The sequence below is a fragment of the Coregonus clupeaformis genome, chromosome 20, assembly GCF_020615455.1.
Source record: "Coregonus clupeaformis isolate EN_2021a chromosome 20, ASM2061545v1, whole genome shotgun sequence".
Classification (NCBI taxonomy): Eukaryota; Metazoa; Chordata; class Actinopteri; order Salmoniformes; family Salmonidae; genus Coregonus; species Coregonus clupeaformis.
In genome coordinates, this window is record NC_059211.1 from 32,669,858 (window position 1) to 32,688,495 (window position 18,638).

Here is an 18,638-nt window from a genome sequence, read left to right on the forward strand (position 1 = left end):
AGAGGGAAGAGATGATAGGATGGAAGAGGAGAGAGTAGCGGGAGAGAGAGAGCGAAGGTTGCGACGGCACATTACCATCTGAGTAGGGGTAGAGTGAGTAGTGTTGGAGGAGAGCGAGAGAGAAAAGGATACAAAGTAGTGGTCGGAGACATGGAGGGGAGTTGCAGTGAGATTAGTAGAAGAACAGCATCTAGTAAAGATGAGGTCAAGCGTATTGCCTGCCTTGTGAGTAGGGGGGGACGGTGAGAGGGTGAGGTCAAAAGAGGAGAGGAGTGGAAAGAAGGAGGCAGAGAGAAATGAGTCAAAGTTAGACGTAGGGAGGTTGAAGTCACCCAGAACTGTGAGGGGTCAAATCATGACTACAGTGCTTTTCAGGTCGGAAATTCTGAGAAAGATGCCCGAGTTTTTCGAATTGTAATTCCGAGTTGGATGACCCTTAAACTATTTTTCCCAGTCGGAATTCGTTTTTTCCGAGTTCCCAGTTGTCTTGAATTTACTGAAGGCAGAAGTCAGAGATTGCCGAGTTCCGAGTTGTTTTGAACGCGGCACTAGAGACCTAGACTACCTCTTATTTCTGAATAGGGTTCCAACAAAGAAGCCCTTGTGTCCATATTGATTTGTGAAATAGGAATGCCTAAACAGTAGTGATGGCTGACTTCAAATCAACTAGCCTAATATACATGTTTCAATCGACAAATTAAATTGATTAGATTACTCTGCCAAAGAAAAAAATGTATAAAAAAACATAATGTAGGCCTACATGTAGGCTAGACATGTAGACATTTGTAAAGCGTTCATGGTAAGATATTTAATATTAAACTAAATTTACACTTAAACTAACACGTGACGAGTAAGTGTGGCGTGTACACGACGTGAAAGCATGACGTAGGCTACGACAATGATGTAGTATGTCTCGAGTCCGGTCTCGAGACCAAATTTTGAGTGTCTCAGTCTTGTCTCGGTGTCGGATACATTTGTACTCGGTCTTGGACAGTGAGGACTCGTAATCTCTGCCCGAGACCAGTGTAGTAAAAAACTCACAATTATCACACTCATGTAGGAGTGCACTTTTTGTAAAACACGAAGGGCCAGTTGTGTAGTGGAGGCTATAAGCAGGTATATGCCAAATATCCACTTTTTTTCACTCACTCACTTCTTAATCCCCACTGATGCATATTAAAGTAGTATAGTGGCGGTATACGATTTCACAATTATGTAGTACAATAGAGAAATCATGCACAAAGTAGCTTACAATTACTTAATTTTAAGACGTTTTTAAATCAATCCACGATTGTGCACCCCAATACATGTCAGACATGCTTTTAAATGTTGTACCCAGTCGGTCCCTCAGGTCCTCTGGCACTGGCCTTTTAACTATCCCAAAGCCTAGGACCAAGAGGCATTAGAGGCAGCCTTTAGTTATTATGCCCCCAGCCTCTGGAATAGCCTGTCAGAGAATATGACGGGGGCCGAAACTGTGGACATATTTAAAAGAGATCTTAAACCATATTTTTAGCTTTGCTTTTCCTTAGGGTGCTTTTTAGATTGTTTGTCATTCTATAGTTTTTTATTTTATGTTGTGTAATAAATATTTTAGCTTTTATTTTCATAGTTTTTTATTCGTTTTTCCCGCTGTAAAGCACATTGCGTTGCATGTATTGTCTTAATGTGCTGTATAAATAAAGCTTGATTTGATTTGATTTCCACAATCGCAAAGCAGGTAAAATATATTCACATGCGCGCCGCACACACAGCCTAGTTTCCGCGGAATGTCAACTGCAGGCAGCAAGATCGCGCAGCTCTCAACTGGTTTTGGCATGGAGCAGCACACAGAAGAATGTCATCCGTAGCCGGTAGGGTAGGTAGGAAAGACGTTTCAATTCATGATATCTACCAGTAAACGCTAACTAAGGCAACAATGGGTATGCAAACCAGGTATTGAAAAAGTTTGGTCCAAAGTCTTGGTTAGTATAGATGATTTTCAAGTACATATGTTGTAGAATTAAACACCTATATGCCTTAAATGTTTATGGATTGAGAACCAGTTGAAGGATTAATACAGAGCAGAGACATTTATGTGTTTTTCATAACTCCCTGCAGCTGGTCTGGGTATGTCAATGACATGTGATGGAGATACAACTCCTCGTGATGGCTGTGTGGAGATTGGAGTAACAATGGAACTAGTGTTATCATTTGTTTGTGCATATGACCTGACACATAGCCACATGCACATAATCTCAAGGGCCAGGGAGGATGGTAAATGATAAATGCTTAAATGTATGTGGTTGAGAATGGGTTATGGATGACATGTTTAAACCATGTTTAAGTATTAATTGATATGTTTTATAATGTGTTATGAAATGATAAAGGTAAAACAGAATGAACATGATTGATACTTTGTACTCCAGATGCATGCCTGGATAGTGAATATAGTTAATACAGTGTGATTGTTCTTTAACGTACGTATGTACATCATTTTTTGAGTCATGCCACTAATAAGATACAGAGGCCCCATTTAGAGAAGCGCAAGTAGCCCCCGTGAGTAGCCAACATGTGATACTGAAAGATGTTATTCATTCATATAGGGAGGAGTAACTATGTATGTTGTATCAGTATGACTATGCATTTGTGTCTGTATAAAAGGAGCGCTCCGGTTCAGGGCAAGCAGTTGTTCCATGGAGCAAGCTCGGCTTTGTTATGCAAATAATACAAGTCTAATTTTTGGATTCACAAGTTCCAGTCTCTTGAGAAATATTTTTGAGTTGACTACTTTTGAGTCAAATATTTCTACGACATTAGTAGGCTGTTTGTGATGGCCAATTCAGTCATCATGTGCTGTTCGCATCAGGGGCATAGGTATGAGTGGGCCTAGGTGGACACATGCCCAACCACTGGGGAGCCGGGCCCTGCCAGGCCCACCCAATCAGATTGAGCTAAACCAAAAAAATATACATTCTTATTTAAAAAATGCTCCTCAGACCTCCAAAATGGTCTCCTGGTGTGGTTTAAGCATAATTGTGAACTTAGAACATCACATTTTTTCCGTTTTTTTATTTTAAAAAGTGTGATTTTGAGAGTGAAAATCTGAAAAAGATATAGGAAAACTAATTTAAAAAACATAGGAAAACATAGGATTTTTCACACAGCGTGCCTTTCTTTCACTGGGCAGGTCGTTTGGGACATCTTTGGCAAAATTAGAGTATACCCACTTCTCCAGGCACCACTTGCAATGCCCTGGCTCTGGGGACTCTTAAATGTTGAGCCAGGGTGTTTAGTTTCTATGTTTAGTTTTCTATGTTTGAGTTTCTAGATCATGTAGATCTATGTTGGCCAGGGTGGTTCCCAATCAGAGGCAGCTGTAGTTCGTTGTCTCTGATTGGGAACCATACTTAGGCAGCCGTTTGGCACCAGTCTGGGTGGGATCTTGATCCGTTAAGGTTTGTGTGTTATAACCTCAGGACTTCACGTATCGTTTTGTTGTTTTGTTCGGGTGTTAAGTACTAAATAAAGTATGTACGCTTATCACGCTGCGCCTTGGTCTGCTTCATCAATTAACGATCGTGACAGAAGATCCCACCACAAGAGGACCAAGCAGCGTGCCCAGGAGGAGAAGAGGGCGATGTCTCAGGTGGGTGAATGGTGGTCATGGGAGGAGATATTCGCGGGCAGAGGGCCATGGGCAAAGGTAAATGCCCAGGCAGGAGAGGAGAAACGGCGCCAACAGTGCCGACGACGGACACGTGAGAGGCAACCCCAATAAAAAAAAATTGGGGGGCACACGGCGTGGACGACGGGGCTGCTGGAGGCAGCTACAGGGCGAATCTGCGGACTAGGAGAGGAGGCCACCAGGTTACGGGGGCCATTGGTCATGAGGGAGAAGGAGAGTGTAGAGGCACGGCGAGAGGTACTGGTTAGGCAGCAGAGGGAGCGGAGTTTTATAAGGAAACCCAGTCCCGCTCCTCGCACCAAGCAAGTGGTGTGTGTCACCAGTCCGGTCCGGCCCGTTCCTGATCCCCGCACAAGGCCAGTGGTGTGTGTTCCCAGTACGGTCCGGCCTGTTCCTGTCTCTCGCACCAAGCCTGTGGTGCGCGTCGCCAGCCCGGTCCGGCCTGTTCCTGCTCCCCGCACCAAGCCTGTGGTGCGCGTCGCCAGCCCGGTCCGGCCTGTTCCTGCTCCCCGCACCAAGCCAGTGGTGCGCGTCGCCAGCCCGGTCCGGCCTGTTCCTGCTCCCCGCACCAAGCCAGTGGTGCGCGTCGTCAGCCCGGTCCGGCCCGTTTCTGTTCCCCGCACCAAGCCAGTGGTGCGTGTCGTCAGTCCGGCACGGCCCGTACCTGTTCCACCGGTGCCTGGTCCGGCACCGGTCAGCTGCTCCACTCCGGAGCAAGAGCAATCCGTTCCACCGGTGTCCAGTCCAGCTCCGGCCAGCGGGGCCAGACCAGACCAAGGGCGCAACGGGGGGGTGGAGAGAGAGTGGTGGTCACGCCCGGAGCCGGATCCGCCTCCGAGGCGGAATGCCCACCCGGCCCCTACCCTCTTGTGTTTGTGTGGCGCGGTCGCAGTCCGCGCCTTTGGGGGGGGGGGTACTGTCACGCCCTGTCTCTGGGGACTCTTAAATGTTGAGCCAGGGTGTTTAGTTTCTATGTTTAGTTTTCTATGTTTGAGTTTCTAGATCATGTAGATCTATGTTGGCCAGGGTGGTTCCCAATCAGAGGCAGCTGTAGTTCGTTGTCTCTGATTGGGAACCATACTTAGGCAGCAGTTTGGCACCAGTCTGGGTGGGATCTTGATCCGTTAAGGTTTGTGTGTTATAACCTCAGGACTTCACGTATCGTTTTGTTGTTTTGTTCGGGTGTTAAGTACTAAATAAAGTATGTACGCTTATCACGCTGCGCCTTGGTCCGCTTCATCAATTAACGATCGTGACACCACTACACCACTGCATAGGGCCGATGGAAAGACAGTAGCCACACACAGCATGATGTTAAAGGATAAGCAGTCCATTCACTCAGACATAATAATCAATCATAAGCGTAGAAAAACACAATAATTAGTCTAAGCATTTCCCAATCAAAATGATTACTTCCCATTGCAAAAAACATTTCACGTTAAGCACACAAAGTAACTGGTGACCTGAAGTTCAAACACAACAATATTTCACATACAAGTGATTTTCGAAGCGAGCTCCAATAAAAAACACAGTTCCACTCACCAGATGATGATAATTTGAAACTTAACTTCATGTTGAAAGTTATTCTTGAAAAGGGAGAAGCTAACAAATTAGCAACAACATCCTCTTCCATAACACCTGCTGCAGCCGCTGCAAACTAGCCTTCAACAAAAGACAGCTTGCTAAACTGTGGGAAAACTACTGCTCTGCTATTGTACCTGTTGGCCTTTGAGAAGGCAGAAGTTTCCATATGTTTTTTTTGTCAAAATGTGATTGGTTCCACAAATTCCACTAATACAGTTGAATGGCAGATGCCTTCTATCTAGCTTCTGACGGCCTAGCCAATGTCTGATTTAGCTAGCTAGATTTAACTCCTCAGAGACCACCAAAGGAAAATCCTTATTGGATCTGTATTTTCTCTCTTCAGTGTTAACCCTTTCCTTTCCAACAAAAACTGAAGAGATTAAATCAGAACATCATTGAAAAGAATATCATTAGAATTATTATTATTATTATTATTATTAATATTTTATAAATCCTTAGCCCTTCTCTGAAGGTGTAGAAGGTCCTCATTGTTACCCACTGTGTTTGGGTTAGTGATTATTTGTAGAGTGGCTCTATTTGCCCTCAGCATAAATTTTTTCACCATTCTGAATGTCTAAAGGATCCAGATGTTCTTCTGAAATGTTTAACTCTTATTACGGTGGCGATTTGACAAAATTATAATCATGGTCTTGAATTGGACTCGCATTTTTCTGGTCTAGGTCTTGACTCGGTATCGCACAGCTTGTCCCCCTCCCGGTCTTGGTCTTGACTTTGACTCGATTTGCTCCGGTCTTTTGCTTGAATCTGTCTCGCTTTAGGTGGTCTCATACAAAACACTGATGTACGCATAGATGTCTTATAGAAGTTTTTAAGGCATTCATGGTGAGATCTTTCATAATAAACGTACACGCAAACTGACATGTCAGTGTCACGTGTACACTACATCTACATGATGTGTACGTCACAGGAGGTTGGTGGCACCTTAATTGGGGAGGACGGGATCACGGTAATGGCTGGAGCGGAATGGTATCAAATACGTGGTTTCCATTTCCTTGATGCCATTCCATTTGCTCCGTTCCAGCCATTATTATTAGCCTTCCTCCCCTCAGCAGCCTCCACTGGTGTACGTGTCATGTGACATGAACATGAAGTTAACACGTTGGCAGTTTGATTTACAGTTTACATTAAATTTTAGTCATTTAGCAGACACTCTTATCCAGAGTGACTTTACAGTTAGTGAGTGCATACATTTTCATACTGGCCCCCCGTGGGAAACGAACCCACAACCCTGGCGTTGCAAGCGCCATGCTCTACCAAATGAGCTACAGGGGACTTGATGTGTTTGAAATAACTTGTCTGCATTGACAGTCCGTTAATTTATGGCGGTATCTTATGGGCTATGGAGACGTTAGTGGACTTGGTGAGAGGTATCAGTAGCTTCACTAGGCTTAATTCTGGCATGAATTAGTCCCCATAGGCATGAATCAGAATCACTCCCATTAAAATAGTGCCGGACAGGCTGGGTAAAGGACACTGTCTACTGTTGTAGCCCTAGCCTCTTCTTCTTCTGTGGGGTTTATCGGCGGTTGGCATCCAACGGGTACTACAGTACTGGAGCGCCCCTACCTTCCGCCTATTTTAGTTTAAACATATACCAATAATTTTAAAGAGCGGTTCCTGAGAACGCCCCGAATTGCGGGCTGCAATTGCACCCTTCTCGGAAGCGAATGGTTTCCACTAAATAGCATAGCCACAAAGTCAGATTTGGCTATATCGTAAACATGCATGAAAACCAAAATGTGCTTTTTTGTCTTAATTTAAGGTTAGAGTTAGCCATAATGTTAGCAGTGTGGTTAAGGTTAGGTTTTAAATAACATTTTAAGAATATACATTTTAGAAATAGGCGGGGTTTATGACTTTGTGGCTGTTGTAACTAGTGACGACCGAAGAGAATCGATCAGTAGGCAACTGTAGAATTCAACATGGCTGCCTTGCACTGTCAGTAAGGGAGTTGTTTTCAACTCAGAAGCGGATAGCTTTTCGCTATCTAAATCCAGAGAGAAATACATTTTCGTAGCCTGGACCTCTCAAGCAGACCGCAATGGCTCAGTGCGTACAGTCTGTGCAGGAGTTCATCCAGGACTCGTTTGTCCCGATGGTGGCCGTCCTGTGCAGCGAAGATGCGGAAAAAGTGACTCGTAAAAACAACCTGAATTTCTCGGAGCTGTTAAGGCCCTTCTGCCGGTTAACCTCCGAAGGTAAGGGCTTTGACACACAACAACTGTTCGTTTTCATGCTAGAGACTTCCACATTACACAAGGGACATCTAAAATCAAGCTATTGCGACATTTTTGTGTGTGCATGTTATCCTAGCCAGCTAACTAACGTTAGCTAAGCTAACTAACGTTAGCTAGCTACACTTCACCACTGCCGTCACTGGCAGTGAAGTGACAGGAATGGTTAACCAGTAGCAGATGTGGTGCTGAAACAGGGGCCTTGTCTTGTTTCTTCAATGTGTCACCTGATAGGACCCGAGATGTCTGCCATTGTCTTACGTCTGCAACCGTCTTGGGTGTCTTTGCAGCTAATGACGTTAGCAAAGAAGGCTTTTTGGTGTCAACGCGCGGGGAAGAGGCCCAACTAGATTAGGTGGGGGTGGTGCTGGCAGCGACGTGGGAGCTAAGCTTCGCCTGTCATACTATCACTAAATTGTTTAGCTGCAACTTCAAGGTAGACTGCCTGCTTGTTATAATAGCCAATTTCAGAGGTGCTTAGCCAACTAACAGCCAGTCATCTTGTGTGACACTGTTATTGACTGAACAACGGCCGACCATATTTGACAGACCATAAGCTAAAAAGCTGGCTAACTGGAGTAAGGAAGATGGATTCTGAGATAGGGATGGCCATTCAGTTGAACCTGGATTAAGCAGCCACTTGTATTAGTAATTCGGCTTAATGCTAGTTTACCACTGGCATTTAAAATGCAAGGTTACTCATGGTCAGACAGTCTGACAATGCGATGTCCTGGCTACCTCACTCATTATGTAATCTAGCTTGCTAGTTAGCTACATACTTACCAACCCATATCCATAGCTAACGTATAGTCGTACTACAAAGGCCTAGCAACCACATCCATAGCTACCATGTTTCTTTTTGCTATGGCTCATGTGAAATTGGAAAACTGTCATGTTTTGGAATAAACAAGACTGGGTTTTAATCATCAGGCTATGATAAAATCACATTCATAATAGTCACTGCCCTGTAATAACCCTGGTTGTCTTATAATTGCCCCCCGAGTGGCGCAGCAGTCTAAGGCACTGCCCATAGGGTGGCGCAGCGTCGTCCGGGTTAGGGGAGGGTTTGGCTCACTACTTGGCTCACCGCACTCTAGCGATTCCTTGTGGCGGGCAGGGCGCCTGCAGGCTGACCTCGGTTGTCAGTTGAACAGTGTTTCCTCCGACACATTGGTGCGGCTGGCGTCCGGGTTAAGCGGGCGGGTGTTAAGAAGCGTGGTTTAGCGGGTCATGTTTCAGAGGACGCATGACTCGACCTTCGCCTCCCAAGCCCATTGGAGAGTTGCAGCGATGAGACAAGATTGAAATTGGGGAGAAAAAGGGGGTTAAATCAAAAAAGCAAAAATCAAAACCTCTCATAGACACATAAGAAGACTTACATTTTCTACCCAAGAGAAGAAGAGGAGTTGGACTAGGGGTTTCCTATTGTCCTCCTGCACCTGTCTCCCCAGAGGGTCAGTCAGCGCTACATTACACCACGGTTGTCACAGCTACCTGTAGAACAACAATAGACTAACTAACAATTTAGTAGCTGCTGAGCTGGTGTTGATGTACTGTGCCAGAAGCATAGTGTGCATTCTGGGGGAAATTCCTTGAATTAGAGATGTTACTCCTGCAAACAAGTTGTGGCATTCTCACAAAAATTGCTTACAGAGAATTTGCTCTTCAGTGGTGTGTATGTGTGTGCATGCTTTTCAGTCACATTTAATCTAATTTCTATAGGAATGTCTCCAAATTGTTGACAGGCCAGACAGACTTAGAGGAGGAGACACAACACTTCTCTTCACTATGGAGAAGTGCCATAAAAGTTAGGGTACATGGCCATTTGAATGTGATTGAATGCTTAGGTGTCCGGCTGTCCACACATGCTGCCTCATGATAATGTTCTTACTGCATGAAGTTGTATGGACGCTGTTTCTGTGGATCCTTCATACAGGAGTCAAAAGTAGTTGGGTGTAGCATACCACCTTAGTCTCAGATCCACATGTCTTTTCACACGTTAAGCATAATCTTCCCCCTCTTTTGTTAAAATCTCTAATTATTTTCTTCCTTTGACTGACTGTCTGTGTATCTGATAGAGAAAAGGAGATGCACATTGCAATCAATGCTCTCATGTGTTTTTTTGGAGACAACTGAATAGCCTATATTTTCTGATGTCCAGCTCAGACATTGGATGTGTGATTGTGCATATGTAGCCTAATCTTTTCCCATACGGGTCTCTCATAGGTCACACGAGGGACCCTAACAACCAGGTGCAGGTGGTGAAGAACCTTCGCATCAGTGTCAACAACGTGGTGGCACGCCCCTCTGTCCCCACCTCCGGCGTCCCTGGCCCCGCCCAGCGACGGCTGCTCAGTGAGGTGGTGTCGGCATGCCAACCAGCCGAGGGGGGTGTGGCCAATGTCATCACCGCTGGAGACTATGACCTTAATATTAGTGGTGAGTAAATTGGACAGAGAAAGAAGGGGATGAGCGTGAAATGGGTAAGGGATGGAGTGAGGAAGAAAGAAGTCAAGAGTAGAAGAAATAGTGGGAGAGATGCGGGGAAAGGGTGAGAAGATATGTGGAGAAAAGGCAGGCTCTGAAGGACAAGAGCTTTGTTTCTGTCAAATAGCAGGATGACAGTCAAGACAACTTTTATAGTGCAGTAAAAGTAAAATTGAGAAGTTGGGCTATGGCAGCCACAAGCCACAGCTGACTCCATTTAATAGTACATCATCCTTCACGTGTACATTTCCGGACAAAGACTGATATGAGAAAAGTGAACTCTGGCAACAAGCTTAGTAATAGTGAAACTAAGACGGAACAGAGTCCTGGAATGTAGTGTTTATTGATGAGGAATGTGACACTTGTCCTGTAGTTTCATAGATTGTCCTGCAGATGGCAGCAGACACTCGGGAGAGGCATGACGGGAGGGATTTCTTAAAAAATATATTGTTTTGCAGACAGACAATAACAGCAAACATATTGCAATATGGGAGTGATTTCCATGTTGTTAATTTCTTTTGTTAATTCCGTAATTTATTAACTTTATAACTTTATTTTCTCTTTTACTGACCTGGACGACCCTTGGGTAAGAGCCTACCTCAACCTCTGACCTCTAACCTACAACGTTACAGTTACAGGTCAAGCCATTTGACAGTGGAACAGAAATATCCATAAACACTTTTAGTTCCCTGAAATTTAGCTCAGAGAAATGCTTTTTGCAGGACATATTATTTTTCAGTGTATATAGCTAGTTTTCCATCCAATTGGCGACAGATTTTCATGCGGCTATTCAATAATCTGCATTAAAATAATATGCGCATTTTCCCACCAGATATGTGTTTCCATCAAATTGACTTGTTGCAGATAAAAGGCTGTGTGTGATGACGTAGTGGACATAAACATAACTTTTGTGGTTAAATTTCCATGTACCAAATAAAAAATACAAGTTAAATGGGTTTCCATCGCTTTTTCAACTCTAGTGATGGTTTTAACACAAATATGCCAACTCTGGTATTGGCACGTGCGCTCTAGCCAACAGATCGTAGATACAGTGCGGGTATAGCCTACATGATGACATTATTATGGACAAAAGAGTGAAATTATATTTATTTGTCAAACGGCAGCCAAGCATCATATCACCAGAATAAGACCCTTGATATTTATTGGAAAGGAGCATTGAGTTCATCACCTTGCACTTTCACCACCCTGTGAAGTTCATCATAATTTATTTAATCTGTAGCCTAATAAACTGCATGCTTTCCGGAGTCATAGTGGGAGAGCCACACAACATGTCATTGCGTGACTCCGTTAACTTCGATATTTAATGTAATTTTTAATTTTTAGTCATTTAGCAGACGCTCTTATCCAGAGCGACTTACAGGAGCAATTAGGGTTAAGTGCCTTGCTCAAGGACACATCAACAGGTTTTTCACCTAGTCTGCTCGGCGATTAGAACCAGCAACCTTTTGGTTACTGGCACAACGCTCTTAACCACTAAGCTACCTGCATTTAAGTTTTTCCAACTCCATTTCTCGCGTAATTAATTTTACCGGCAAGAAAAGATCCCACCTTACCTAGCGTGTTTTGTTTTTTGGACATTTGGAAAGTTTAACAACAAATTAGCTGTTTCCATCAGGCCTGTCGTGAATTTGATTTATCCAACATGTACACTACCGTTCAAAAGTTTGGGGTCACTTAGAAATGTCCTTGTTTTCTAAAGAAAAGCAATTTATTTGTCCATTAAAATAACAAATGAATTGATCAGAAATACAGTGTAGACATTGTTAATGTTGTAAATGTCTATTGTAGCTGGAAACGGCTGATTTTTAATGGAATATCTACAGGCGTACAGAGGCCCATTATCAGCAACCATCAGTCCTGTGTTCCAATGGCACGTTGTGTTTGCTAATCCAAGTTTATCATTTTAAAAGGCTAATTGATCATTAGAAAACCCTTGTGCTGATTAAAGGGACTAGTTGAGTATCTGGAGCATCAGCAATTGTGGGTTCGATTACAGGCTTAAAATGTCCAGAAACAAAGAATTTACTTCTGAAACTCGTCAGTCTATTCTTGTTCTGAGAAATGAAGGCTATTCCATGCGAGAAATTGCCAAGAAACTGAAGATCTCATACAATGCTGTGTACTACTCCCTTCACAGAACAGCGCAAACTGGCTCTAACCAGAATAGAAAGAGGAGTGGGAGGCCCTGGTGCACAACTGAGCAAGAGGACAAATACATTAGTTTCTAGTTTGAGAAACAGACGCCTCACAGGTCCTCAACTGGCATCTTCATTAAATAGTACCCGCAAAACACCAGTCTCAACGTCAACAGTGAAGAGGCAACTCCGGGATGCTGACCTTCTAGGCAGAGTTGCAAAGAAAAAGCCATATCTCAGACTGGCCAATGAAAAGAAAAGATTAAGATGGGCAGTCTGAGATATGGATTTTTCTTTGCAACTCTGCCCAGATGGTCAGCATCCCGGAGTTGCCTCTTCACTGTTGACGTTGAGACTGGTGTTTTGCGGGTACTATTTAATGAAGAGTTCCCTCTTAATTGTTTTCAGCTGTGCTAACATAATTGCAAAAGGGTTTTCTAATGATCAATTAGCCTTTTAAAATGATACACTTGGATTAGCAAACACAACGTGCCATTGGAACACAGGACTAATGGTTGCTGATAATGGGCCTATGTAGATATTCCATTAAAAATCAGCCGTTTCCAGCTACAATAGACATTTACAACATTAACAATGTCTACACTGTATTTCTGATCAATTTGATGTTATTTTAATGGACAAAAAAATAGCTTTTCTTTCCAAAACAATGACATTTCTAAGTGACCCAAACTTTTGAACGGTAGTGTACTTTGCTCACATAAAAATGTTGGATGGAAACCTGGGTTATGATATGAATATAGCCTAGAGAAATGTCAGGAAAGTTAATGGAGATTCTTGTTCCATTTTCACAAGGAATGACCTTTGGGTAACATTGCAGCAACTTTGTGGTGACTCTATCAAAGCGTGTGTTTCCCCCTGCTGGTCCACATCCACTAACCTCTCCTATCCACTCTATTGCTCCCATACTGTTAGTGGACCTTGCTTGGATCAAACAGTCTCCTCTAACCCTAACCTAGAGTTAAGTCAACCCAACTCTGGCCCTCCTATGTCTCCCTTTGACCTATAAATGGAGCATAGAAATGCTGTGTTCTGTCTTCACTGTTTTGTTGGAAGCTAAGCTTATGATTTGGGCTAACCTTTTTTCCAAGCTATCTATAGGGCACATTTGTAGGTCAAAGTGGAAGCCATGGTGGTGAGAATGACCCTCTCCAGCAGCTCAGTCTCCTATAATGCTGATCTTCCCTGGTTTTCCCTACAGTGGTCAACTATCTACAATGTGGTATCTACTATGTGATGTATGCTATCTATGATATTGGTACTGTAGATGAGCTATGAGTGGTAAATATCAGTGGGAGATCCTGTACAGATAATGGGATGTTGCTAACACTAGTCCCTGACTCTCTCCCCCCGTCAGATCGCTCTGTTAAAGCTAGCGTCCCCTGGTACAGTGACTGGAGGGACACACTAACGGAACTCAGCACCTCCAAGCATTATACAGGTACCTGTACTCTCACCTCACCTGGCCTCACCTGATCTGACCTCACAATATATAGTGGCCCTACCTCTCCCCCCTCTCTCTTCTCTCCCTTTACAGCTATCCCTCCCTCCGTTCTTCTCTCTCTCCGTAGCATAACTGTGTAGCAGACTGTCCTTCTCTCCTCTCTTGAGTCTTTCCATAGCTGACACTTGTAGCGGACGCTCTCTCTCGCAAGGTGGTGGCGGCTCTGTAGTAGCTTTAGATTTCCATATCAGGGATGTGATTTCTCCTGATCAAAGGCTTTTCTGACATTATCCTCCATTTTTATAATTGAAACTGGCCTATCCTCTAGCCAGAATCCAGAATTTCCTAATTTACTGTCTTGTCCTGATCACATCCCTGCATGTATTTGTGTACTTTACCCTGTACTGTTTGTGTCATAAATGTTCTTGTTATGTGGGTTCAGAAGTTGACTCAAGGCATTAAAGCTAATTTTGATATAATCTTGGTAATGGAACTATCATTTCCCTCGTCCTACACCGAAGAGCACTAAGAACATTAGACTCACAAAATAGCCTCATCATATGTAAAGGATGGCTGTAAAGTTGGGTAATTTAGTCAGTGCTCCTCCGTCTCCCATTTATACACTGAGTGTACAAAACATTAGGAACACCTGCTCTTTCCATGACAGACTGACCAGGTGAATCCAGGTGAAAGCTATGATCCCTTATTGATCTCACTTTTAAATCCACTTAAATCGGTGTAGATGAAGGGGAGGAGACAGGATAAAGAAGGATTTTAAGCCTTGAGACAATTGTGTGTGTGTGCCATTGACAGGGTGAATGGGCAAGACAAAAGATTTAAGTGCCTTTGAACAGGCGCACCGGTTTGTGTCAGGAACTGCAACTCGGCTGAGTTTTTCACGCTCAACAGTTTCCCGTGTGTATCAAGAATGGTCCACCACCCAAAGGACATCCAGCCAACTTGACACAACTGTGGGAAGCATTGGAGTCAACATGGGTCAGCATCCATGTGGATTGCTTTCGCCCCCCTTGTGGAGTCCATGCCCTGACGAATTGAGGCTGTTCTGAGGGCAAAAGGGGGGGGTGCAACTCTATATTAGGAAGGTGTTCCTAATGTTTGGTATACTCAGTGTATATAATTCGCCTATGTCTAAGTCTCAGGATATTAGATATGGTGTCTTTTGTAAGATATCCGCACTTCTGAAACTGCCATAGAGAGGGTTCTCTTGGGGTAGCCAGTGGAAATGGAAGCTACGCTTCCTATCTCAGGGTGGGGAATTGTTTTGAGGGTGAACACACTATGTAATCAGACCAATCAGAAGTAATGACCTTTGTGACCGCACTCCTCTTGTAAATCAATCAGTCAATCAATCAACATTTTGTTATGTCAAAGTGCCTTACATTTTTTCAAAAAATTACAACTAAATAAAAATGGTGCCTTAGTCATGCATAGACCCCTAATTTGCTATGGCCAACACTCCTGAATCACTCACTCAAGGTTTACCCTGTAGCCTGTGGCTTTAGTTAGTAGCATACAGACATGGGGTCACATACTATTTGAAATAATTTCTACTACTATTTGAAATAATTTGAAATACTATTCTTATACTACCAGGAAGAGGAGCTGCTGCCAATGGGGATCCTTAATAAATACAAATAAAAAATACTATTTGAAATAATTTCAAATACTTTGAGCGTTTGCTTTAGTATGCCTGGAGTGCCAGGTGGGCGGGGTTTGCACATTTGGGACTGCTATATTGGTTCCATTGTGCCAGGCAAGCTCAATCAAGCACAGCTAATGTATTTGAAATGGTTTCAAATACTATTTAAACCCATGTATGAGCATTAGGTGCATATAACTCCTGTGTCCTTCTGTTCTCTCTCAATCAGCTTTAACCTGTGGTCCTCTCTGAAAAGTAAGGAATAGGAAATGAGTATGGGTGACACATGGCGTGCTTGTTTGTAAACAAGGTACAACCCACGCTATTAAAAATAACAACCGATCATTCAATGACTAAATTCAGGGTTGGCTAATTTGGCTTAGTACAAACACTCCCGTTCAAAAGTTTGGGGTCACTTAGAAATGTCCTTGTTTCCGAAAGAAAAGCAATTTTTTTCCGGGATGCCTACCTTCTAGGCAGAGTTGCAAAGAAAAAGCCATAACTCAGACTGGCCAATAAAAATAAAAGATTAAGATGGGCAGTCTGAGATATGGCTTTTTCTTTGCAACTCTGCCTAGAAGGTAAGCATCCCGGAGTCGCCTCTTCACTGTTGACGTTGAGACTGGTGTTTGATCTTCATTTTCTTGGCAATTTCTCGCATAGAATAGCCTTCAGTTCTCAGAACAAGAATAGACTGACGAGTTTCAGAAGAAAGTTCTTTGTTTCTAGCCATTTTGAGCCTGTAATCGAACCCACAAATGCTGATGCTCCAGATACTCAACTAGTCTCAAGAAGGCCAGTTTTATTGCTTCTTTAATCAGCACAACAGTTTTCAGCTGTGCTAACATAATTGCAAAAGGGTTTTCTAATGATCAATTAGCCTTTTAAAATGATACACTTGGATTAGCAAACACAACGTGCCATTGGAACACAGGACTGATGGTTGCTGATAATGGGCCTATGTAGATATTCCATTAAAAATCAGCCGTTTTCAGCTACAATAGCCATTTACAACATTAACAATGTCTACACTGTATTTCTGATCAATTTGATGTTATTTTAATGGGCAAAAAAATTGATTTTCTTTCGAAAACAATGACATTTCTAAGTGACCCCCAACTTTTGAATGGTAGTGTATATGGCACTAAATGAATTGTGCAGGACAGTGGACACTTAACAATTAAGTGTGAGTTATGCTTGTTTTTACTTGTCAAATTAATGTTTATTCAGGCCTTTGTCTCTACATTTTTCAAAAACGGACCTAGTGTTGTCACGATATCCTGATTTTTATACATCGATACCAGGTTTAGTATCATAATACTCAATACCAAAACGATACAAGATACCGGAACGATACCATGGCAAAAAATAACGAAAGCATATTAGCTAAAGTCACAGAATAATCACTGGGCTTTATTTTGTTTAAACATTGAACAATATGTTGATAACTAGTAGAACAAATATAATATATTCAGTTTCTTGCAAAAAATAAAACACCATATGAAATAACAGAAGAATATCTCAAATGTTCCTTATGCAAAACCATATACAGTGGGGAAAAAGTATGTAGTCAGCCACCAATTGTGCAAGTTCTCCCACTTAAAAAGATGAGAGGCCTGTAATTTTCATCATAGGTACACGTCAACTATGACAGACAAAATGAGAAAAAAAATCCAGAAAATCACATTGTAGGATTTTTAATGAATTTATTTGCAAAGTATGGTGGAAAATAAGTATTTGGTCAAAAACAAAAGTTTCTCAATACTTTGTTATATACCCTTTGTTGGCAATGACACAGGTCAAACGTTTTCACACACTGTTGCTGGTATTTTGGCCCATTCCTCCATGCAGATCTCCTCTAGAGCAGTGATGTTTTGGGGCTGTCGCTGGGCAACACGGACTTTCAACTCCCTCCAAAGATTTTCTATGGGGTTGAGATCTGGAGACTGGCTAGGCCACTCCAGGACCTTGAAATGCTTCTTACGAAGCCACTCCTTTGTTGCCCGGGCGGTGTGTTTGGGATCATTGTCATGCTGAAAGACCCAGCCACGTTTCATCTTCAATGCCCTTGCTGATGGAAGGAGGTTTTCACTCAAAATCTCACGATACATGGCCCCATTCAATCAATCAATCAATTTTATTTTATATAGCCCTTCTTACATCAGCTAATATCTCGAAGTGCTGTACAGAAACCCAGCCTAAAACCCCAAACAGCTAGTAATGCAGGTGTAGAAGCACGGTGGCTAGGAAAAACTCCCTAGAAAGGCAAAACCTAGGAAGAAACCTAGAGAGGAACCAGGCTATGAGGGGTGGCCAGTCCTCTTCTGGCTGTGCCGGGTGGAGGTTATAACAGAACCATGCCAAGATGTTCAAAAATGTTCATAAGTGACAAGCATGGTCAAATAATAATCAGGAATAAATCTCAGTTGGCTTTTCATAGCCGATCATTAGAGTTTAAAACAGCAGGTCTGGGACAGGTAGGGGTTCCATAACCGCAGGCAGAACAGTTTAAACTGGAATAGCAGCAAGGCCAGGCGGACTGGGGACAGCAAGGAGTCACCACGGCCGGTAGTCCCGACGTATGGTCCTAGGGCTCAGGTCTCTCAGTTGGCTTTTCATAGCCGATCATTTAGAGTTGAAAACAGCAGGTCTGGGACAGGTAGGGGTTTCGTAGCCGCAGGCAGAACAGTTGAAACTGGAATAGCAGCAAGGCCAGGCGGACATTCATTCTTTCCTTTACACGGATCAGTCGTCCTGGTCCCTTTGCAGAAAAACAGCCCCAAAGCATGATGTTTCCACCCCCATGCTTCACAGTAGGGATGGTGTTCTTTGGATGCAACTCAGCATTCTTTGTCCTCCAAACACGACGAGTTGAGTTTTTACCAAAAAGTTCTATTTTGGTTTCATCTGACCATATGACATTCTCCCAATTTTTTCCTCAATTTGTCTGTCATAGTTTATGTGTACCTATGATGAAAATTACAGGCCTCTCTCATCTTTTTAAGTGGGAGAACTTGCACAATTGGTGGCTGACTAAATACTTTTTTCCCCACTGTATGAGACTCTGAGCATACGAAATAATTTTACAATGACATCTAAACTGTTTTAAAATATGATTTGATACATATCAGGGTTTATTTGCTCATATGGCCACAATATTTGGTCAAATGACATTCATTACAGCTAAATATTTTAATGTATTAAATGAATAGTTCCAAAACAACATAAAAAAAAACACTTTGAAGCTACTTTCTGAAGCTTCTATATTGCAATAGTCTACACGCAATAGAAATACAATGGAATTTACACAACAAAGTACGATTCCCAGAGTGCATTTCACTTCCCAGGGTGCAATTCTCCACCCAGG

General features: G+C 42.9%; 1 protein-coding gene across 4 annotated transcripts in view; it reads left to right on the plus strand.

Annotated features, from left to right (window-relative positions):
- Nucleotides 1-7,188: 7,188 nt before the first annotated feature.
- trappc8 (trafficking protein particle complex subunit 8) overlaps nt 7,189-18,638 on the plus strand; it is a 100,034-nt gene continuing 88,584 nt past the window's right edge. The window contains exons 1-3 of one of the 4 annotated variants that reach the window (XM_041840231.2): nt 7,189-7,470; nt 9,733-9,945; nt 13,525-13,608. In XM_041840231.2, coding sequence (XP_041696165.2) covers nt 7,314-7,470; nt 9,733-9,945; nt 13,525-13,608 — 454 coding nt within the window. In that variant the 5' untranslated portion in view covers nt 7,189-7,313. Of the gene's footprint in view, nt 7,471-9,732; nt 9,946-12,837; nt 13,406-13,524; nt 13,609-18,638 lie in introns of those variants that run through there. The other 3 variants (XM_041840232.2, XM_041840233.2, XM_041840234.2) reach the window with 3 other exon arrangements.